This window comes from Aptenodytes patagonicus, chromosome 11 (genome assembly GCF_965638725.1).
Source record: "Aptenodytes patagonicus chromosome 11, bAptPat1.pri.cur, whole genome shotgun sequence".
In the NCBI taxonomy this organism is placed as follows: Eukaryota; Metazoa; Chordata; class Aves; order Sphenisciformes; family Spheniscidae; genus Aptenodytes; species Aptenodytes patagonicus.
The window spans coordinates 14,095,543-14,118,997 of NC_134959.1; the positions used below are offsets into that span (position 1 = coordinate 14,095,543).

Sequence of the window (23,455 nt, forward strand, 5' to 3'; positions counted from 1 at the left end):
ACTAGACTAGAATTCATATACGTTCCCTGATGAAGTTGGTTTTTGGTGATTATCATATGTGAGCTATGACTGCACAAATATTTACTGCAACTGCATGTCACATTTAATTACAGGGAGAAAATACACAATCAGGCAGAGGAGGGCGGTTTCACCCTCATGATTACTGAAGGACAAGTGGATTTTATGAGCTGAGCAGCAGCCAGTTTGCAAAAACTCATTGACCACAAGTGAATTGGCAAGCCAGTAAAGAATAATTGCTTGTTTTTCAGGAGGTTGCATTTCTTTGTTCAGTTTTATCACCTTCAAGTCTGCACGCGTAGCAGCTCTACCTGCACAGCCTTTGGGGTGGTGCTCGCCTCTCACATACGACTGGCCTATGTGTAACTGCTGCTCACATGGACCCTGCAGGACCGAGGAGTATTTGGCTGTGAAAATTCTGTCTTTTGCTAGTCACTGTCACAGTGCAGACTTCCTAAAGGTCACGTTCCCAACGGCATCACAGAGGCTCCCAGGCTTGGTCCTCTGGAGGAGCATGAGAACTGCAACAGAGACCTTGAAGTAAGGGTAGGGAGCAGGGTGCCAGGGTGGCGCGCCATAGTGGCACACCACAGTGCCCGTGATACTGCTTAATTAGTTGCAATAGTTCTCATTAACTGGAGGTTTTACAGGGTTTTGGTGAGATCCTTCTGCTGTGGAAGAGGGTTCCCTGTATTGACCCACTGACTCCAGCGTGCACAAAGAACTGTAAAAGCAGAACAATCCTGAGATCCCATTAACTGACTGATGTTGAATTTAGAGCAGGCAGTGAGAACCTCGCCGGCAGCGGTAATCTGCCCAAAAGGTGATGAGGCAGAGAGCTGCTGTGAACCTCAGAGCTGAGGTTCTGCAGAGTAAGTACGTGCCCCCACACAGGAGGGTCTGGTTGCTCTTGGCTCAGCCTGTTTGCACGATCTTGGTCCCATCAGCTCTCACCTCTTACTCCAGTATGAAAAGTAACACGGATTAGCATCACGTGGGCAGTTTTTCTAAGGACAGCCCCTCTGCTTCCAGGGCTGCACACCAGGACTTACGGAGGGCTTTGCTGGAGAAGAACATTCCCAAACGAGACAGTCTCCATCTCTCTCAAAGAGGTCTCCTGTGGGCTGCTGGCAGGAGGGGGTGCTGTGCAACCATCTGTGTAGGGGTCCTTGCTTGCCAGGAGAAGCCAGTGGCTGGGGTTCCTCTGTAAGGCTGCTGCTCCTGTGCCTGTACCTTCTGGCTCTGAAGAGCAGGGTGGTTTGGAGAGGTGCTTTGCTGCCTAAGGGCAGTTTGTTTAAGGAAGCCAACTGATCTCCTGCAGCAGTAGTTTGCTGGATGACTTTGGGTGGTCACCCAGCTTCCCCATTCAGCTGCTTTTGTGTGAGGTGGTGATGACAGCACCCAGCTAGTGATGGAGGGCTGTGCAAGGTGATGACTGTTGACTGATGGTAACAGTGGGGTGTGATACTACCAGCATTTTGTTGTTGTTTGATTTCTCACCATATCGTTTGAGATGATTCCAGCGGTGCGGTGTGTTGTACTGTCCACTGTAGCCCGATTACAGGCCACTGTGCCCTGGCAGAACTGCCTTCCCCTCTCGTAGTTCACGATTTATAGCTGCTGCCATGCGTGCTTCAGTGCGTGGGGCACGGGTGGGGTGGAATGGCTGCAGTCACCTGCTCCCGGTAACACTCACCTCTTCTTTAGGGAGGAAAGCTTGTGCTGCAAAGGCCTCAGGTGGGCCAGGATAGCTGCTCTTTTGAGGTGAAATTCTGTTTAGCGCACGCAGCATAAAGCTACTGAGACCCAGTATGTCCATATTTCTTTCAGATGACAGCAATTTGATGGTTGCAACCCAACAGTGGTTAGCATGCCTTTTCTCCCTTTCGGTTGGTTTATAGGGAATTAGTGTTACAAAACTCACTGAAAGATCTTATGGAAGGGGATTGTGTTATTCAAAGTCATTAAGTAAATTGATTTTACACAGCCATACTCTCATAGCATACCTGCTCAAACGGTCTGACCGGGATTGCTTGTGCACAACATGGAGGACAAGTCAAATCCTCGCTTCATCTCCTGGGTTCTTCTTGATTATCAATGATGAACTAAGTTTCTGGACAAATCCTTTATATCCTTTAGGATATCTTTTATATTCTGTTGCTATTGTCTTGCTGTTAGCCCGTTGGGCTATCAGAAGGAGGACTGGCATATGTGATTTGCTGCAACCGCTGCCACTGTCCTGCTGTCAGTGCGGGACCTTCTGTTCAGGAGCCGATTGTGCTGTGGTCTCGCCAGTGTGGGGCCTCCAGGGCTCGACAGCAGCAACGCATTCCTCCATTTGATGAAATTGCATCCCCCGCTATTCATGTAGGCCTCTCTTAATTGTTGTTCTGGTGCTTTCACACACACATATTTCCAGTCATACAGCATTTATACCAATCTTAATATTTCTGTTAAAAACTATGCAGATTCATGTGGAAATTCAATTTTTCCATTTTTTCCTCATAGTGTTGCAGCAGCTCCCGTAGTGCTTACAGGCAGACTCAGGGGTTTAATCCTACATAGCTGCAGTGACAGGACCTGCTAAGCTCAGTCTCCACCAGCAGTTTAGCAGCACCAGTGCAGCCAGAGGATGTAAAAGCAATGCATTTTTTTCCCCAGAGTTAAAGCTCTTACGGAGAAAACAATAGCTTCTTAAAAAGGCTGTCATTGCTTGACCAGCTGATGTATAACTCCAGACTAATTGAATAGCAGACTTTCAGCTGGGTTGGAAAGCTTTTAAAAAACCGAAGGCCTTTGCATTGGAGTGAACTAAAGCTATTAGCCCCTAATTAAAACATGAGGTTTCATCTTTACCTTTCTAGAGATCACAGAAATCTATGTATTTTTCAGGCTGTAAGCCAGAAATCAAACATTCATCACGTAATTGCAGTAAGTGTGTGCTAATACTTCTCATTAAGTGTGATTTATGAATTCCAGAAGAGCCTAAGAGGTAAATATATAAAATTATTCTGAAGTCTGCAAAAATGAAGGCATTCATTTCTTTGGATGACTGTTCAGCAGGAAGGATTTAGGCAAACATGAACATTACAGCTTTCAACATTCAGTAAAGACACTGTGTTTGAACATCTGTACCTTTGCAATTCCCTCAAATGGTGTGGTTTCATCTAGTGTCACTGTTGATCTTCCAACAAAGACAACGCTTCAGCTGTCAGCAGGTACAGCAGCATGCCTTGGTGGAAGGCCCGTTTTGCTGGGCCTCGGAAGAGGTATCACCTTCACTGGCTCTTCTGCTTGTTTGCTGGGTGACCTTGAGTAACTTCCCATCTCGTTCCTGAATGCGTTTTTTGTTAAACACTTTGCAATCTATCCGTAGGAAATGGTGTGTTACAAAAATGTAATACCGCTATTATGCAGCTAACCACTCTCCGATCCTGCAGTCAGGACATGAGCATCGAAGAAGGAGGAATGTAATAAATGTTAGTAGAGGCTCACAGCAATGGGGATGAAGAGGAAACTGCTAGGTTGTGAAATGTAGCTACTTACTTTGTTGCAGGGGAATGAAAGATTTACACTGGTGTTTGACCTTAACGAATTATACCCCGCATAGGAGTGTCTAACAGGATGCAAATGTTTTGTATTCCTTATTTCCTGCTCAGCCTCAGTGAGCAGGAGTGATTTAGGGTGAAATTAAATCTTTCCCGTGCTCTGGCATGCTGCTTTGGAGTAGAGCACTCTCAGATATTCCCTTGTACGTGTAATCTGAAGACAGCATGAAGGGTTTGCTATTTTTGTATCAGTCAATAAGATATGATGAATAATCTATGTAATTTGGGGTCAAAACTGATTTAACAATACAAAAGCTTTGAAGGTCTTATTTTTACCTCGCCCCGCTGCAGCTCCCTGAGCAGCTCCATGTATTGAGACGTTATTACAAAGTAATCGGACAATCACGCAGCTGAGTCAGAATCAGCCCCTGAACACTTACAGAGGTAGGAGGGTTCCCAATGAGAGAGATCATGGAGCCGGGGCAGGGGTGTGTGTAGCTCTGACCGTACCTCCCCAGGCACCAGCGTTCCCTTGGAGCTGGAGGAGATGCGCCTCTCCTGCTGAAGCATGTGAGCCAGTGGTAAAGCCTATCCTGGCTGCAGAACTGTAGGTAAGCACATTCTCCTTATATTTGTATGTGTTTCCAACTTAATTTTTTGTTCTCGCCCAGCTAACTGTGCCAATGGACAGTTTTCGGCCCTCTCCCTGGCAGGCAATTATATTTGATAGTAATGGAAGCTTTCTGCAAGAATAAAGGCAGGCCCGGGCAGCTCTGAGTTTTAACTGCCGTCTGCATTTACTCAAACCTCTCTGGCTCTAAGAATCCTACTCTTTCAGGCCAAAATGAGGGGGGCATCTAATTTCTCTACCTTGCCCTTCCAGGTTAATTTTAAGTCCTACATAACCAGATTTTCCAAAATCCTAAATTAAAGACTTGCTCCTTTTAAAGCAGTGAAGGATACAAAAGATGCAACAGCTGGGCTTGGGAGAGATGGAGTGCAAGAGCAAATGTTTCACAGTACTCAGGAAAGCAGGGGACAGGGCAAAACAGTTCAGCAAATACTGTGTTAAAGTGGAAGACTTCCTGGAGTATCAGTAGGAATCAGCTGCCTGCTCTGTGCCTGTCCACAAGCTAAAGTTCACGCAGCAGACTTTCGACCAAACTGCAGTTTATTAATTGCTTATGCAGGAACAAAGTCAGTAACAAAATGCTAAATAGGGTGCTGGCGAGGCAGGCCTTTGGATCTGATTTTGTTCCAAGCCCCATAAAAGGGACTTGCTTGCTTTTTCCCAGCCATTCTCTCCAGGAATCTGTGTATAAAAATATTTGTTCCATAACCACAGCGAACAGCCTCCCATCGCCTGGCAGCTGCCTGCATACTTGAGGCTTTCTGCCGTCTCTGAAGTTCAACTCTGCAGGAGCCTGTGCTGCTGCTGGGTCTAATCCTAATTTTGGGCTTTCATGTCCCCAGCCCAGCCCCGTGGGACTGGGGCTGCTGACAATGGCAGCAGCACATCCCCCATGAGTATAGGGCGAAGATTAGCCTTCACATTGTGCAACTAATGATAAGTAGCAATGAGGATAATAAGGAGCACTCTTGTAGTGCTTTACGTCTTCAAAGTGCTCTGCTGATACCAACTAATTAAGCTGCCACGCAGCCTTGTGACAAAGGTATGGATTTCTACCGTGCATAATTTAACTGTACTGTATTGTTATGCAATAAAACAAAATTGGATGGTGTCTTCAGATAGCAATCAGGAAATCAATTACTAGCTGCTTACACCCCAACAACTGAGCCAGCTTCAAAGCTGCCCCGTCTTTTGGTTAGCCTTGGTGCATCTTTGGGAACCTCAAACATTCATGCAAAGCAGCACGGCGCCAAGCGTTTAACAAAGTGGCTCCAGTGTTTTGCAGCAGCTCAGTTTCCATCCGTGCATACGGCCTCCACCATCTCCTAACCCTGCCCAGAGGACGCAGTCCCAGTGCCATCGAGTTAAATGCGGGCACTGCTGTGCTTAACTGAAGAGCCCCAGTTTCTGTGCTGCTGGCACCGTGTTGTACTTACAGTATCGTACTGGTGTATACTGGTCGCAAAGGAAGACAAGGTCACACTGGGTGCATGTGCTGTGCTGACATGTCAAGGAACAGAGCGGATGCTCTGCTTTAACTGCAAGGTTTCAAAGCCTTTCCAGGCAGTGAAGCCACCTGCCTGCAGCACTGCAGCGCCTGCCATCAGCTGCTAGCATTGATGTGAGCCAGCGGCCAGTAGAACGGTAGGTATTAGTTAGTATTGGTAAATGCCCCCAGAAGAAAGATAAACCTGATTATATGGTCACAGTGCTGGGCTCCGAGTGACCTATCTTCTCTCAGCAAAGAGCTTGAGGTCACTGTGGACAGATTTCTGACAATACAAGCTCAGTGCTCAGCAGCAAGTCGGAAGGCAACGAGAAGGTTAGGACGAACGGGGAAGGAAACTGAGAAGGCAGCAGTAAACGTTGTTATGTCACTGAATGAATCCAGGTCGCAACCACATGTGGAATAGTCTGTGCAGTCTGCTCGATCCACTCTGGTTAGTCCTTTTTGAGCCAAAAAGGGCATTGTAGACCTAGGAAGGATACAGAGAAGGATAACACGGTATGGGAGGGCATCTGTGTAAAGAGAGATGGGCTAGTTTAAAACTGGTCAACCAAGAAAAGACACTAATGGGGAGAGCTTTGGTCGTGGCTGTAAACGGCACAGAGATGAACAGGAGGAACAATACCGTGGCTGAGAAGGCAGGGTGCACCCACTGGACTGGCGGAGGTGAAGGGAAGTGCTTGTTCACGCAGTGTAACAGTGAATTGTGGAGCTAATTGGCACAGGGTGCTTTAGGTGCCAAAACAAAAATGTGTTCAGAAAGCGATTGGGCAGGTTGATGGTAGTGAGGACTATTAAACACACCGGTCCAGAATCAGCCACTGCCTAGAGAAGTTTCTCACCATGGGCTGACAAGAGACTAAACCAGTGGAAGTATCGCTCCATACATGCCTCTTACACGCTGTCCCTCATGATTTTGGGGTAGGTGAACTCTGGCTCTGGTTTATTAAGACTGCTTTCATATGTCACCCCAAACATATGCAGCACACAGTTTCTGCAGTGTTGTGCCAAAATATTTACTGCTATTGCAAGTAAAATGTGTCGTATGTGCTGCCAAAGCAATCGCGTTCTGAAAACAGCGCAGCACACTTCGTATTGTAGAAAAGGGTTTTCCTGTGACAGGGGAAGACCTGCCCATTTGCCTTTGTGCCTCTTATCCCGCTCAGGAGTGGAGCCTTCCTCCCTGAACACTTTCCCGTGTTCAAACAAGTGATTAAGCAGAGGTAGGAAACCTAACCTCTCTCGGTCAGTCAGTTGCAATCAGTTATTTCATAGTCTCGAAATTGCAGTATCAGCTTAAAAATCAAACCAAATGTCTTTATTGCTTGCACCAAGCAGAAAACGTCTCCATGCCACCAGAATCCAAATCACTAGACAGTATTTTTAAAGCAGGAAAGCTCCTTTATTCACACTCACATACAGTGGCAGTTGTATTAAGATACGGTCATGAAAGTGCTTTGTTTTGCAAAAGGGAAAGTTGTTTTACAGAGAGATTACATGGGTCATATGCTGATTGAAAAGTTCTTCACGTTTTCTTTTTGCATGTTTAAGTTCTCACAGAACTAATTTAAAGTTTATCTAAAAAAAAAAAAAAAAAGCTCCTCCTCTTCCCCTGTCTTGCTGTTCCTCCCGAACTGCAGCCAGCAAACCCTCGGCTCGCAGAGGTACCTGTTGTGCCGGGCTGGTTCAGCTGGGAGGGACGCCCTGCCCTCTGCACTGTGCGTCAGGCAGCTCCGGTGTGCTCCACATCGCAGCGTGCATCCCACCGGCATAGCTGGGCGAGCCGGGCCCAGGAAAACCCAGCCTCCAAAACACAGGAGACAAATTCTGGTGGGGGAGGATGGGCAGGGAGGAGAAAGCTCAAGTGCTGCTGGGTGGGAGGCAGAGCTGTACTGGAGATGGATATGCCTGCAGTGCTCCAAACAGCTGTTAACACCACATCTGGTTCTGGAGCTGCCTGTGAAAGCTTGCATCTGGGGAGCTGCATCGCTGGTGCTTGGGTAATAACCGGCTCCTCTGCCTGCTTCCAGCACAGGACCCTTCCCCCATCTCCCAAGGGGAAGAAGAGTTGCAATCCTGGGAGCTCCCCCTGTGCTTCATGGATTACCCAGATGGTTCTCCTGAGTGGTGAGGGTGCTGAAATGGGGCGGGGGTGGGGGTGGGGGGTGGGGTGGAAGCTGTATGGAGGAGTAACCCTATTTTTACCAGTCTGTCTCTAACTTGTAAGGTTTAAACCAACAAACATATCCTTTAGAATCCCTTCTGTGACACAACCATACGCTGGGCTTTGGCTATGGCATATCCCTGAGGAGAGAGAGGATGTCAGCTGGCATGAGGGATGCTTGCTTAGTGATGGCCAGGGTGCTTGCAGCGCTGCTGCTCCAGAAAGGGCTCTCTTTGGGCTCCAGGGCCGTGCTGTGAGGGGCTGCCCTTGCGCGGGGGCTACACCAGCTGCATTACAGACCCCATTTTTATGAAGGTAACATACCTCTCTAACTGCTGTGTTACAGGGACAGCAGTGGTACTGCTGAAGTCTTGAAATAGTAAAGTGTGACAGTCTCCATTTGTCATCCTCCCCAGATTAACACTGTAGCTCTTTACCAGTGGATTTTGTAGAACCGCTCATTGTTAAGGCTGTTTCCTTGCAAACAGATGGCTGCAGGGTGTGACGTCCCGAATGCCTGTTGGGACCCAGCACAGATACAGGGGCTTGCTCAGCCTGCTGGCTTGCGGGTGTTGTATCTGTCTTGAACGTGGTACTAGGAGAATGAACAAATGTGGCTGCAGCCTGACACCCTGTGGGACAAGTCCTCCCCTGGCCACGGGACGGGTATGACTGACACCAGCCTGCTTCTGTTGAGGTTTGGGGGGTAAGGCGTATCCCCTGCCTGAACAGCAGCAGAAAGCTCTGCAGCAGAGGCCTTTGCATGGTTAATGCACAGCGTTGCTCCTCCCTCTGTTCCGCTGGGGTGATTCGGTAAAGTCAGCTGTGTTAGGAGTGTGTCAGGGAGAGCAGCTGGATCCTGCTAAGCCAGTGAAAAACAGCCTCTCCTCTGAGAGGAGACACCCCTGCAACTGGTGTGAGGCTCCCTCCTGCTGCCAGAGCTGTGCAGGGGGAAGATGCTTGGGCAGCTCCCCCACTTCTGTGGCTCCAGCCATAGAGGCTGGACTGCAGTGCTTGCTCTGGGTACCGCTGGGGAGCAGGGCTGGGCTGCAAAGGGCGTGCAAAATCTTACAGGAGTGTATGAAAACCCTTTGGACTAAGAAAGCCACGCACAGTGAAACCTCGCTGGGCTGCCTGGCTCTTAGAGGCTGGTCAGTAAACAAGCGTGCTCAAGGCCATTTTTTGGAAGGAGCTAGAGACTCAGTTTGGTTTGCTTGAAACTTGCTGCTGAGCAAACGCTCGTCGAGTCAGAGACTTTGATGGAAACCAGGTAGTTGTGACCTGGGTGCTGGTGGCTCTGGTTTGTGGGTTTGGTTTGCTGGCTCACACCACGGTATCTGAGCCAGTTGTGCCACTTGAGCTGTCAGGACAGTTGAGGACGACTGTAAGGGGCGCTCCCGTAAGTGCTGCTCTCCTGGCGTGCACTCCCAGGCACAGAGCTCGTTCCGCGGCAGTGTGCCGCACACAGGGTGATGGAACAGACGAGAGGAAACGGCACCTTCTCAAGTTGCACCAGGGGAGGTTTAAGCTTGGATATTAGGAAAAATTCCTTCACCAAAAGGGTTATCAAGCGCTGGAACAGGCTGCCCTGGGAAGTGGTGGAGTCACCATCCCTAGGGGTATTTAAAAGACGTGTAAATGTGGCACTTAGGGACATGGTTTAGTGGTGGACTTGGCAGTGTTAGGTTTGAAGTTGGACTCAATGATCTTAAAGGTCTTTTCCAACCTAAATGATTCTATGATTCTGTGTGCAGCTCAGGCAGGCTGTCGAGAGGTTTCCCCCAGCACAGATGCTCGCACTTGCTGCCTTCTCGCAGCTGGACCATGCTCTGTAAGGTGGTCATCGCAGGCTAATGGCTATGTGGGGATGTGATGTGTGTTAGGGGACATGGTTCCTCCTGCAGGCTTCAACGGGAGGGGGAACAAATCCGCGGAGAGGCCTCGGTGTCACACATACTTTTCCCTCTGGTGTCTCTGGAAGTTCCTTTGTATATGAAACCATTAAGGGTCTGGTTTTACCTCATGTGTAACTCTTCTGATAAAAACCACATGTGACTTTTTTTTCTTGTTGCTGTCTGTGAGAGGAAAAGAGGCCTGTCTGGCCTTGAGTTAATGCTTTTCCCTTCTCAAAGGGCCCTCTCCAGAACAAAACTGGAGACCTGGTTACCTAGGACATGGAGAAGGGCCATAATATTCTGTAATATTCTGAGCGGGTCCAGAAGAGGGCCACAAAAATGATCAGGGGGTTGGAACACCTCTCCTATGAAGAAAGGCTGAGAGAGTTGGGGTTGTTCAGCCTAGAGAAGAGAAGGCTTCGGGGACACCTTATTGCAGCCTGTCAGTACTTAAAGGGGGCTTATAAAAAAGATGGCAGCAAACTTTTTAGCAGGGCCTGTTGTGACAGGACAAGGGGGAATGGCTTTAAACTAAAGGGGGGTAGATGTAGACTAGATATAAGGAAGAAATTTTCTACGCTGAGGGTGGTGGAGCACTGGCACAGGTTGCCCCGAGAGGTGGTGGGTGCCCCATCCCTGGAAACATTCAAGGTCAGGTTGGATGGGGCTCTGAGCAACCCGATCTAGTTGAAGATGTCCCTGCCCACGGCAGGGGGGTTGGACTAGATGGCCTTTAGAGGTCCCTTCCAACCCAAACTATTCTATTATTCAAATCCTGTTTTTTCTAAGGTTCTCACGAAAACACATTGGGTTTAGGACAAAAAAGGCGAGGCTAGACAAAGCTCAAACAGGGGTGCAGCGCTCCCTTGCTGCGTGGGGCAACAGCATCACTGCTGGACAGCAAGATCATGGGCAGCAGGATCGCTGCCAGCAGTGGATGCTCTGCCCCAGGGTGGTTTGACCATGCAAGAGAGGGCAGTGCACAAGAGCGCTCTGCTAAAGCAAAACCTCGTTATCTGGCTCCCCTCCTCTTTTTTCTCTGCCCTTCCTACAATAGCAAACTGCAGAGGTTGTGTAACTTGCTCTGGGCCGTGAACCTCTCGATAAGAGGTTTACGGAAAACCTGCCTATGGTTTATTTTCATTTCTGGGCCTTACTGGAAATGAAGTCAAATGCCAACTTCAAAGGGCATTTGAACGCTCAGTGTTCGTCCGTACTCGATACCGCCTCCCTGCCTGCCTCGTCTCCTCCAGCTCCCGCCTCAGGACTGCAGCACTGACTGCTGTGTCTGTTCAGAGGTTTTACGAACAAGTGCACGGGCAGGAGAGGCGCTTTCCTATACATGTGCACGGCACTGGGATGTCTCCTGCCTGTGACATGCAATGTAAAGCAGACCTGGCTGTGTGTTGCCCCCCCCCCCAGTGCTTTATGCCATAGTGTGTAGCCTGTGCTTCCCTGGAGCACAGCGCACCTCCCCAGGTGCTCTGGAGAGCATCTCCAGCTCTTGGGTCTCAGGCAAGGGTTTCTTGGAGCTGTTTTGCCATATTGTGTCCACCATGGAAGTGACAGTAGTGTAACGTTCTTCCTGCCAACACGGCCTGGAGCAGAAAGAGTCAGAAACAGAAGCCTGTATTTTTCATTGGAGATGCATTGCTTTAAAGCTCAGCAGTAGTCGGGACCATCTGTGCTCCTCAGTTCCTCCTGCTAACCAAAAATCCCAGGCTGAGGAACATGAGAACTGCCTTGCAGCAGTAGTGAGCCGGAAGAGGCTGTGGGCTGTGGCAGAGCCAGAACTCCTGCTTGGATAAAAACTAAGTGTTTGAGTAACTGGGAGCAAGAATCTGACCGTGAAGCTGGCTCGTTTCACCCTGCTGCCTCCGAATGCTTGTGAACTGCTCAGTCAGCACCATGCTCTGGAGTTGGTGGCGTGCCTTGGCTGTGCCTCAGGACAGCGGAGCACACATGTTTCTTTGAACCTCTTTGATCCTTTCTTTTCAGTGTATTCACAGAGCAAATCTCCCTGTTACCTTTCCTTTGGCTTTTGTGACTGGCTGCTACAGTAGTGCTGTCTTCTTCCTCACCTTCCTACTGACTTTGGAGAGCAGAAGAGGATTGCCTCACTGCATGGCCCTTAACTCTGTTTTCCTGTCTCTTTGCTGGAGAATCCCCAGCAGTTTCAGCAGGTCTGATGCTAACATTCAAGTTTTGCTTTCCGTGTTCGATGCACTAGTGTTCTTGCTCCTGACAGCTACGGGGGCTGTCCTCTCGTTCTTGTGTGCCCAGCTGAAAAGGAACCATGTTGCCGAGGGCCAAAAAAACTCTTGCGTTTTTCTGAAAGTGCCTGGGCTCCAGTTTCTGCTCGAGGGAGCAGAAGGAGCAATTTTCAGCCAGTCTGATTTCCTGAACCGGTGCACCCCGGGGTCAGGTAGTGCCAAGGCTGGTGTGCAGCAGGGGTGGCTGCACGGTGCTGTGCCCTTTGGGCCATCACACCTTCAGGCAGGGGCTGAGCAAGGAACCCCTTCTGGCAATTGATCCCCACACATCATGTCTGGGAGCCTTTCAGGAGGAGGATGTGACCCCACAAAATCCCCAGCCTGCAGATGTTTTTCCAAAGTGAGCATTCAAGCTACCGCTCTTCCTAGTAGCACGGGTTTGCAAACTTTAATGAATCCCTGGTAAGGCATTTGTTTAGCTCAAAAAAGAAAAAACCCAAACCATCAGGAAATGCCCCATTAATGCACTGGAGATAGAATCAGGCTGGAAAACTCCAGGCTGGACTGTAACAGCACAGCCTGTGATGTAAAACCCATGTGTTCAGCAGGCCAGAAGCCAGGAGCCCCAGGCTCTAATCCCAGTGCTGAGCTCCCCAGCTCGGCTAATAAAACTACAGGAAGGGGGGGGAAAGGCTTTGTTTAAATTTCCCCATGTTTTCCTGGGCAGGCTCATTTTACCGTATGCATTAACAGTTTAAGGGTCACTAGGTTACTTGGGGCTTCCATGTGAAATGTCTTCTCGAACCTGTGACAGCCCCAGCCTTTCTGGGTCTCCCCGTTTGGCTGCAGCCGCGGCACAATACCCTGACGCTGCCTGCATGGCTGCAGAGCTGGGAGCAACACCGAGCGACTGGCTAGCAACAGGGAAAGCTCTGGGGGAAGGCACTGTAACGCACACAAGGCAGCGTGCATGTAAGAAGCCTCTGGAAGTGCAAGCGCTCATGTGCACCTCCTCAGCTCCAAAACGCCACGTTTCAAAATAGCAGTGTGTGTATGTGATGCAAGTCGCCCTTATTCTCAGTTATTCACAAGTGTCGCAGCTTTTCCAGCCTTGACTCTTCTCCATACCTACCTCCTGTAAGGAACGGGGATGTACCAGTTACTGGAAGGTGTGTGCGTTTCCAGAAAGGCCATCAGCTACAGCATGCACAGAAAAAAGGGGCTGGGTTGTTTTTGGTGGAGTTTGTTTGGTTTTTGTGTTGGTTTTTTTCCTGCTGTGATTAAGAAAAGCTCTTGCTCAACAAGAAGGCATTTGTTAGAGATAGGCCTGTCCTTCATTAGTGGATAAAACCAGTTTAAAGCTCTTTCGGGGCTGATAATAGTAAGAAAGACCTTTGGACACATAAGAGAAAGAAAAGCTGATCTCTCAGAGAACTAAGGAGTAGGTTCAAAACTGGAATACATTTCTGGAGCCAGTTACTAGGAAGAAACCGGGAGTTTTGCCTCGAGCAGGGAACTGGAACGCCAGCTATGGACACAGATTCAGCGCTGGGCTATTTTTGGCTTGTGAACTGTTCTAATGGCTGTTTATTTTTAAGGTCATTTTCTGTTTGCATAGCATGTACACCCTTCTGGTGGGTGGGAGGCATTATAAAAACAATCACTGCTGCACAGAGTTATGAACTAACCTTGGAGAGGGATGGAAAAAACAGAACTCAGTGTACTTATTGCTTTAAAACCCAAAACCATCTGCTTAGGTCATAAGGTTTGTTGAGCCACTCTAAGCTGTGCCCCCACCGGAAAAATACCGTTTCAATTAATACAGACTACTGCAGGGGATTGCAAAAGACTTGGGAAAACTCAGTCGGATGATAACACGGTATAAATAGAAAGGAAGTATCAGATTTGGCAATTTTTTTTTCACTTGTGCTTACCTTCAAGCAGTAAATAGAAACCCAGGGCATTCACCCCACGGCTGAGGAGTCAGAACTCATGCTGGCCAGCCGGGCCTGAATCCCAGCTCTTGTTTAAGACTCTTGTTAAATAACAACACGCTTTATTGTCATATTTTCCTGGCTTCTTCCTGTTGGCCATATCTTTATTCACACACAGTCAAGTGATACAAATTCATTGGAACAGTGGCAGTTTACAGAAGACAGTAAGAATGATTACTTTGAACTGAAATTTAAAAAACCCTAAGTCTGGCTATCTGGCAGGCAATGCACTGTTTGGAACAGGTCATGGTAAGGAAACGGTTTATAACATTGGCAGTGTACTCCCAGCCATGTTCCTTTTCAAGAGCATAAGATACACAATACAAAAATATACTAAAAGTAATAACGGCGTTTGTAGAAATGTCTGCTGCAAAACTATTGCTGTTGTCTGATTTTCAGTATATTTACTCCCACGCTATATTATGATAGAATACTTGAATAAACATGGTTTATTTCTAACTTAATTTGAACTTTAAAGTTGATCTCAAGTTAACTGTAAAGTCTTGGGCTCCAATCCTGGAAGTACATAAAGGAACTTAACTTTGGACTCGTGAGACTGATTGATAGACATGAGGTGAGCCCACAAGTCAGTATTCAATGCCTTGGGCTCCTGCTCGGGAGGGAAGTGGAAGTTGAAGTGCTGTACTTCATAGGATCTTAATTTGGGGCACTGTCCTGCACTTTTCAAGACTTTTAACAAGTCTTCCCTGGGCTATCCTTTTACCTCATAGGCTTGAGTTCATCAGGTTGCTGGTAATCTGGTGGAACTGCCTGTTTTTGAGATCTGGGGCTCTGCAGTTAGTTAACTGCAGTTAGTTAACTGCAGTAAGTCTCTCCCTCCTTATCTCACTCCTCTGTATAATTTTACCTGTCCCTTTCCCCTCTCCTTCCTCCCTCCTGGCCCGGTACTACCAAAGTGGCCTCTTTCCATGCGAGAGAACTGGATGCTCCAGCGCTTTGCTAAGGCTGCTCACGCCAAGCCTCATATGAGCTGCCTGCAATCGGAACATCATTTCCTTAGTGTTTCCAAAGTTGAGAGACCTGGGTGTAGAAACGGAAACCCGTGCTGACCTTACCGTGCAGGGATGAGTGGCTATCCCCTCCGGCTGGCATGCTTGCAATGAGAATCTCTGACGTAGATGCAATGCTCATGGAAAACGGCATCCGGAGTGCCCCTCGCCATGACAGAGGAATGCACCACTAGCAGGCAAGCATGTTTAACGCCAGGATTTCTTGCTCCTTTTTCTCCCAAGAGCCGATCTCAAAGCATTTGAGAAAAGAAGTTAGTATTGCTCTGTTTTTGCAGACGGGAAGACTAAGGCATCGAAGGGTGAGCTCATTTGGCCAAGGCTGATCCGCAGGTCTCTGCCCCAGTCCGTGCTCTTCACTGAGCTGTTGCTCTCTGTGCTCTCATCGTATGAGACATTCTCAGAGGGGTAACACCATCTCTGCTCCCCACGCAGACGCCACACACAGGGGCCAAGATCCACCTTCCTAGGCACGGCCTCCAGAGAAAACATCAAGAGGACATGCATTGGAGGCCAGAAATTGGCTTCCCAATGTCTAAATGCCACCGACTCCCAAGGAGGTCAGCTATGGAAAGATGACCAGGATACTTCTGAGGTATAAAACTCTGTGTCTGCTGGCCACTGGTCAGCTTTGTCGTCGTCAGACTTGTCGCTGTCATCGCCGCTGGAGGGTTCGTAGCCTGGGATGGCAGAGCGTATCGGCTCCGGCTGTCTGCAATCTGCCTCCACCTCCTTCTTCTTTTCTGCCAGCAGCTGCCTGTAGCACAGGTTGCAGACCCTCAGGGGCTTGGGGGACAGCCGGGGCATCAGGAACCTCTGCCTGGAGCAGTCTGCGCAGACGACAAAGCCGCACTTGCGGCAGTGGTGCCTTCGGGTGAGCGTGGAGAACTTGGTCTGCGTGCAGCGCATGCAGATGTCTGTCGCCTTGTCTGGGATCCAGGGGGCCGCATGCTCCGTGGAGGGCTGCCGGCCCGTCTTTGTCAGCAGGTGCCTGATGCACTCCTCCAGATGGCTGATCCACTCCTTCCTCTCCGTGAGGGAGGCCGCGGAAACCACAAAGGACTTCTTGGAGGTTTTAATCATCCAGCGGTTCTTCATCTGCAAGGTGTCTGGCAGCATCTCCAAAGTGACATCTTCAAGGGGAATGATGTGCTGGGAATTGTACTTCCTTTTGTTGATGACTATGCTGCCGTAGACGAGGATGTCGTTGAAAAGGAAGAATATGCGAGGCTTTGGTTTCTTGCGGCATTCTTTGGTTAAAATCCCTTCTCCTAGAAGGACCCTTCCCGGCACGGCTAAGGGCTGTCCAGAAGCCCCAAAGCAGTTTTCCACAGCAGCAATGCGCTGGCTGTTGATCTCAGTGTTTGCAAGATGGTCCACCATCTCCAGCTCGCTCTGAAGAGAGGAAAATAAAGAGGGAAATGGTGAAGCTGCAAACATCTGCACCAGGGTGAGGCTGAGTAGCAAATGTATGCACAGGCGAGACATTCCTAACGCAACCTGAGGTTACAAGTAATCTCTTTACCACTCCTCACTTTAGTTTGTTACCTTTTTAAATTAAATTTTCAAACTTTCTGACCCCACTTTGCAACAGCTGGGTCTGTACTGGGATAGTTCAGTTTGCAGCAATGGAAGCCCTTGAAGGCAGAGCCAGCTCTTCCGTTACAGCTGTGCTTTTTACCTGTATAACTGCCTTCCCATAGTAAAGGAAGCCAGTTGGTCTGAGCCCGCTCTTACGCCGGTGTAAGTACTTGCTCAGGAGCTACCATACTGTGACAGCTGAAGGGTACCGGGACCCCCCCTTTCTGTCTCTCTTGGTACTGGCAGCCTGGAGTGCAGCTGCAGCAGGGAGCTGACTGATGCTGGGCTGGATGCAGGCTCAGGGAGGAGATCTGTGGTCTTGGGAGCAAGCCTGCTGTTTCTGACTGCACACCCGCTTTCTTGAGGATTAGTTACAGACACACGCACCCCACAATGCCATTTTCAGCCAGAGCTGAGGCAGGAATAAAACAGAGTGTGGTACTGCCTGTTCCTGCTGGTCCTGTGTGACAAAAAGGGGGGGAAAAAAAAAAAGAAAAAAGCACCTGCTCTGTGAATAAACCCACAAAAGCCAAGCCCTTCCTCCATTACCCCAGCTACGCCGGGGCTGCCAGTGCTTCCAGTTACAAGACACATCATTCTGAAAATAGTCTGATCTCTGCTGAAAGGGAGGTGGAAGGCAGCACGCTCATCCCTCCCCACACCTCCGTGCCCTCCTTCTCATACAAGCTGGGGTTTCGATAGTCTGTTGGGGTTTTTTTTAATAGAAAAACCTAGATAAGGGTAACTCTGAAGCAAAAGCAAATCTTTTGCTATTGGTAGTTTGCAGTAAGGAAAGCGCTCCATGCTGTGAGTTCAACTTTTCATTGCACCTCGCCGCTCCTGCGCTGAAGGGTGCTGCCCGAGGCCGGCCGGCCACAGGAACGTGAGTCATTTCCTCCTCCAGCGAGGTAGCTCAGCCATCACGAGGCAGCTCTGAGATCACAGGGATGTGTGTCGCCCTGGTTGCTGTTAGCGGTTCATCGAATCACTAATGCAGAACCGCTCTTCACCATTTTCCCTGTCTTCCTTGTCCAGAGTCCCTGTAGCCATGGAGGCTGGAGGGGAAAGGGAAGAGGAGGAGGACAACATGCCTGGTCCTGTGTGTTTGGGACAACGATGATTTACATTATTCCCTTGCCCTTCACCCCAAATCACCCCTTTGGTTTGCTAGAAGGGAAACCACAGAGCTGCTGCTCAAGGCTGCTGCATGCTGTTTATATCTCTCCTGAGCTATTTAACAAAAACTGGTCAATTCCTCTGAGTCCCCAGAATTTTCTAATCTAGAGTAGGCCAGGGTGTCCTGCACAAAGCTAAGATGCTGGTTTAGTCCTGGGAGACCTGAACGAAGCGACCTACCCTGCAGAAATAGCTTTCACCAAGAAGCGTTGCATGGCCAGTGCTCCTGAAGAGCTGGTTTCTGTGACAGCAGGTATGGGGATTTCCTGCTCACCATGAAGACAGCACCTTCAGCAGCTGGGGCCTTGCCTGAGCCTGCAAGAATGCCAGCATGGCGTCCACCAGCCCTGTCTGCTCCATGGCAAGAGTTACCTCCCAAGAGTTGTTGGGATCATCTCGATGCTAATGTGGTAAGGTGAACACAAGCTGACAAGGTACTACAAGAGGACAAACCCAGGGTCTCTTTCAAATTAGAGGGAGGATCCCAAGACCTCCAACTTCCTTCTGGAAGGATGTGTATCTTCAGGGCCTCGAAGCACCGGAATGGATTTGATGGAGTTGGACAGTGTTAAGCATATCCACTCGTGTGTGTTCTCAAGCGTGGAGGGCAATTTACAATTAACTGCCATACTCCGACTGGGGGCCATGGTGCAGCCAGACAGGGGGAATCCAGGGGCCTGACGCCATCAGCAGTGGCTGAACTAATGCCCGAACCAACCTGCCATTTCAGTACGGACACGCAGAAGTTGTGCGAAGGGATTTATTACTTGTCCTCAGGAGAGGAGAAAGACTCTGTTCCCCTCCTTGATCTGTCAGCCCGAGTGAACCTATGCATGGAAGGGAGCTGCTCTGCTGCAGGACATACATTCAAATATATTCTGAATTACAACAATGCAGCATGTGTTTTTTTCTCTCCCTCTTACATACACAAATTAGGCTGAAGAACAAACAGGCAGGGCAAACCATGGTCCACAACTGAACTCCAAACTCCCTGACTATGAATACCCGGAGTCTCACCTATCCTGGGATGTGATCTCTCAGGGTTTCCTACAAACAAATCCTTGGATGAGGAGCTTTTGAGTGAAAGAGCAAGATGAGCACACAAAATAATAAAGGAAAAAGAAAAACTGAAATTACAGCTTGGGAAGTTTGGTGTGGAAAGACTGTGAATGCAACAAAATACTGTGAAGAATTTTTGGCACCAGCAACACCAAGTGGGATAAACCAAAGCAGTTAATTCTGCTCCCACCAGTCTCGCTTCCTCATGCTTCTGGGTTATGGAGCCCCAGCTCTTAGCCTGCTTCTTTTATTTTACGTATTTTAGAAGCATGGTCCAACCTCTCAAGCGAGTATAGTACTTGACACAACTCTACTTCTAGGGATCTCCGTGTACCAGATCCCAGTGGACATGAAAATGTTTTGTCAGATATAAAGACCGTGCCTGTAAAGAGCCAGGAAACACAAGCCCATTTTCAAAGAGAAGTGCAAGCCCTGCTGCCATGAAAGCTTTAGCTGTTGTATTGATTTGGGCCTCTGCATAGGCCAGAAAGTTCTTGGACTTGCTGCGTGGAGCAAAGGGAGAAGGACAGGGGATGGGCACAATCCTGCAACATGAAAGAAATGAAAGTGAGCTCTCATTTCACATCACACTTCCACCTGCAGGGTATGTCCTTATTCCTCCACCCTCTCGTTTGTTACCTAGTTAAAATGCCATGAAATATACCAAATACCAAAGAAAAGCTAACTCTGTTCTGGGAAAACTTCCCTGCTAAGACTAAAAGTGTCATCTGCTGCTCTACCCCAGGGTATTTCCCGAAGGAGTTTTCCCGGGGAAGCAAAAGCAGAGCGTTTTTCTTCCATCTCTCTCCCCCCTCAGGTGTAAATGACTGGAGAACAGCACATACACATACTAAGCAGTAAAAAAATAGTAGGGCTGGGATTCACATTGCCTACCTTTAGACTTGGACAACTAACTCTATCCCTCTACGCACCCCCTTTTCAGTTAGGGGGGGGAGAAACAGCCATCTGCAGAGGGTGACTTGTCTCATCCCACCACATGCGAGATCAATCCTGCCCTGAGCTCTAGATAGCGCTCAGCTTGAGTAACCACATACAAACCAATTTCATGTTAATATCGTGACTTAATTATCGCAAATAATACTCAATTGGGCTTTGGAATGGAAGTACTATATGAATTTGGTAAATAAAGATAGCTGCTGAGTGTTATTATGGTCTCTTACTGGGAGCCTCTCCCTTGGGAACAACAGTGATGAGATATAAAAATGAGGCTATAAATTCTAATCTATTTCATTCATTTTGGTAAATATTTTTTTTCCTGTTTGTTCAAATTCGCTCTGTCAGGTCAGCAGGGTGACAGTGCTTATTGCTAAGTGATATGTATGCACGTGTACCGCGTGCAGCAGAAGCTTACACAGTTGAAACGAGGGGGGAAGATGCACTTTACTGGCATGATACTTTTCACGGGAGTTTTTGGTATGGCAAAGTTTGGACTTGTTTTGGTGAAGATCTGTTTGCTCTGCATGTGATCAAATATTATGCAGTGAATATATAACTCAGTGAATACGACTGATACTGAAAAGAAAAATAAACCTATTTTTTTTTCTGCACTCAGCTCCAGAAGTAAGCAAGCCACATCTTTTAACAATGAGTGCTTGTTCACTTGTGATTATAAACAGCCATGTTGATGCATGCCAGGCAGAGCATTTCAACTTAAGCTTCTGGGTCAGCGAGTCTGGGGTATGTTTTTCAAGTCTGTATGTATCTATGGCTTAGGCGTAGCTATGTAATGAGCTGTTCTACCAGATTCTTCCATTCTTGCTGTCAAACGGAACTGACAGTCTTGGTATCCATTGCATACCTCATGCATACCACATGCAAGGGATGGTCCATGAGTATTGGCATGCTGAGAGCGGATCTGACTGCTGGGGTCTGCCAGCAGAAAATGCCCTGAGCCTCATCTCTCTGCAGCTCTCTCTTACTCCCTCTTTCTGCTTTGCTCAGCTGAGAAGTCTCTCCTGGAGTTAGGGCTGGCATAAACTCTTCCTCACCAAGCAGAGTAAGCAGGACGCAGCCACCTTTTATCCAGAGCAGGCATTTAGAGCAAGAAAAACATAGTTCCTCTCCTTTTCTTGCCCGAGGGGATTTCAGCTTGCCTCTCCCTCCTTCCCAGCATGCTGTAACTACTGGGCGACTGGGGGCAAGGAGGGCAGGCTCTGGCAACCCCCCTCCAGCTGTGCCCATGAGGAACCTGATTCAGTACATGCATGTTTTGGAAATGACTGTCACATTAGGCCTTTGACTGAGAAATGCCACCAGTGCCTGTGGTATATGGACTAGCTGAGTTACTGAGCTGCTTGTTTCTGTTGCTTGGCATGCCCAGGACTTTCGGCGTGTAGGGCCAGAGCGAGGGGACAGCTGAGAGGTGGCTTTTGAGGAGCTCAGACTGATGCTACCAAAACCAGCAGCTGGTAGCCTGAGCTCAGTTGTGGCTCTTGCACATGCCACCCCAGCTCAGAGGCACCCAAGCAGCTTTGTACGGAAGGAAGGAAAACTTGAAACTCAAGGAAGAGCCTCACCCCCTCCCTCTCCCCCGCTCTCTGTCCACGCACACATCCTCAGGCAGTGCAGCAAGGCAGTGCTCCACGGGCACCTCCTGCTCCCCACTCTGCCGCTCATCAGCATCAACCTGGTGAGTGGCCATAAGGAAGAGACCTCCATAAGGAACTCTCAGGTGTTGGAGCTGGAGGCGATAGGACTAACTAGGACCAGCATTTGGTTAGGCCACCCATTACAGGCTCAGGCTGGACAAGTACTCGTGACAAATGACATACACAGGCTTGCCAGTGAGGGTGGATCACCAAAGAAAAGGATCACCAAACCACCGAGGAAAGAGATGAATTCTCCGTCCCTCCCAAAGCCTGAAAGCCCAAGTGCCTTTTAGAAGAGATGTATGGCAAAGGTGGGGGATTCCTCCTACAACCCCACAATGGGATCAGTTTCTGTGGTTTTGGTACACAGTCAAACTTGGTAACTTAAGAGTCCCTTCTGAAAAAAATAAATAAATCGTCACTCTAACCGGCGCTTAGGCCATGCACAGACATCAGGGTGCTGCAGAGCAGCAGGCGGTGATTCGGTCCAGACCGGCTCCCCCGTGAGCAGGGCACCACGCACGCGTGACGGGAGACCCGCGGGTGGGCGCAGGTCCCAGGCGGGCAGGGCACACCGCGGGCCCCGCAGGGCCGAGCCCTCCCGGCGGCGAGCACGGCCTCCCCCACCCCTCTCTCCTACAGCGGGCGGAGCAGCGGAGCGCAGCCGCCGGACCGCTCCCCTCCCGCCGGCACCTCCCGCCGCACCGGCCCGGCCCGGCGGCAGAAACCTTCGACTCTTCCAAAACTCTCCCCCTCCGCACAAGCTGCCGGCCCAGCAGCCGCGCCGAGCCGCCCCGCCACGCCGCTCGGCCCCATACCTCCGTCGGAAGGGCCTCGACCGCCTCCGGCGAACGCTCCGGCGAACGCTCCCCCGCCGCCCCGCGCCAGGCGGCTCCGCTCCGCCGCCGGGCCGGGCCGGGTCGGGCTGCGCTCCCGCGGCCCCGCCCGCCCCCGCGCCCGACGGCCAATGGGCACCGCTCGGGCTCAGCGCGCCGCGGGGGGCCGCGCCCCCTCGCTGGGCAGCGGCCAATGGCGGAGCGGAGCAGGCGGCCAAGGGCGGGGGCGGGGCGGGGCGCCGCCAGGGGCGCCAGAGCGCGGCTCCTCGCTGCGGTGTTGGGCGGGGCGGGGCGGGCGGCTGCGCGGAGGAAGGGCCGGAGCGGGCGGGAGCTGCCGCCGCTCCTCGCGCCGTTCCCCGTTAGCCGTTCCCCGTTAGCCGTTCCCCGGGGCTGCTTCGCGGCTGCCTCGCGGCGCCCGCGGCCTTCAGCGTTTGTGAGCGGGCTGGTCCGGGCCATGCGGCCCTTCAGGCGCCTTCGGGCCTTTCCTGCCGCCTCTCCTCAGGCGATGCCCTGTCAGCGCCGGGGCTGGGCCCCCTGGGGATGCTCCAGGGGCGCCTTTTTGCCGTGGCTGTGCCTCCCCGGCGGCTGCGTGTGCCAGGGGCCGCTGAGCACCCCTCGCCTGTGCCGCTGCCGTGAGGGTGGTGGGACGGGTGAGCTGAGGCCGTCGGCGCCCCTCGGCACCTGCTGCGGGCGCCCCGGGCCGGAGGCGTGGGTGAGCTGAGCTTTGGCCCTTGCCTGGCACTGTAAAACAACCCTGAGCTACCCGGGCCTGCGCTGATCTATAATTCAGGTGCTTGCTCACTTTCTGTAATAGCTTTTCTATTTTTAATGGGAACTGATGGACCTGTCAGGGTATTAGAAATGTTTTTTTTTTCCAGGTTTTCGTTTTCTTTGGTAATAATAATGTGGGCTGGGAAGCTCGTGGTGCGCTTTAGAGCTAAAGTGCTTGGGCAGTCATGAGAGTTTCCACAAGACCTTATTTCTTCATACTTTGTGTCAGATGAGCAGATGAACGAGGACATGGACTAAGTTAATTGTGGTACGTGGCTCCCTGGCAGTGTATGAGAGAGGGTTACAGAGAGGGCTGTTGGGTTGTCAACAGACTTCTGAAAACCTGGGAGAAGAGAGCTCACCACAGAGGGCAGGCTGCTGGGCTGAGCAGTGTTTTTCAGGTTGTCGCTAGGGCTTTAGTGTGG

The 23,455-nt window shown here is 50.1% G+C and overlaps 1 protein-coding gene across 2 annotated transcripts; it reads right to left on the reverse strand.

Annotated features, from left to right (window-relative positions):
• Positions 1-14,041: 14,041 nt before the first annotated feature.
• On the reverse strand, positions 14,042-22,275 carry PLEKHF1 (pleckstrin homology and FYVE domain containing 1). Of its 2 annotated transcripts, none has more exons than XM_076349205.1 (2): positions 22,242-22,275; positions 14,042-16,393 (listed from the first exon to the last, which is right to left on the reverse strand). In XM_076349205.1, exon 2 carries the CDS (start codon positions 16,379-16,381, stop codon positions 15,560-15,562), a length of 822 nt encoding a protein of 273 aa, XP_076205320.1. In that variant the 5' UTR covers positions 16,382-16,393; positions 22,242-22,275; the 3' UTR covers positions 14,042-15,559. The 2 variants fall into 2 exon arrangements, with proteins under 2 accessions (XP_076205320.1, XP_076205321.1); XM_076349206.1 differs by lacking the exon at positions 22,242-22,275 and adding an exon at positions 17,410-17,473.
• Between the last annotated feature and the right edge of the window lie 1,180 nt (positions 22,276-23,455).

What these genes read in the sequence shown, in the direction of transcription:
- PLEKHF1 (XM_076349205.1), bottom strand. Translation starts at nt 16,381, where the DNA reads ATGGTGGACCATCTTGCAAACACTGAGATCAACAGCCAGCGCATTGCT.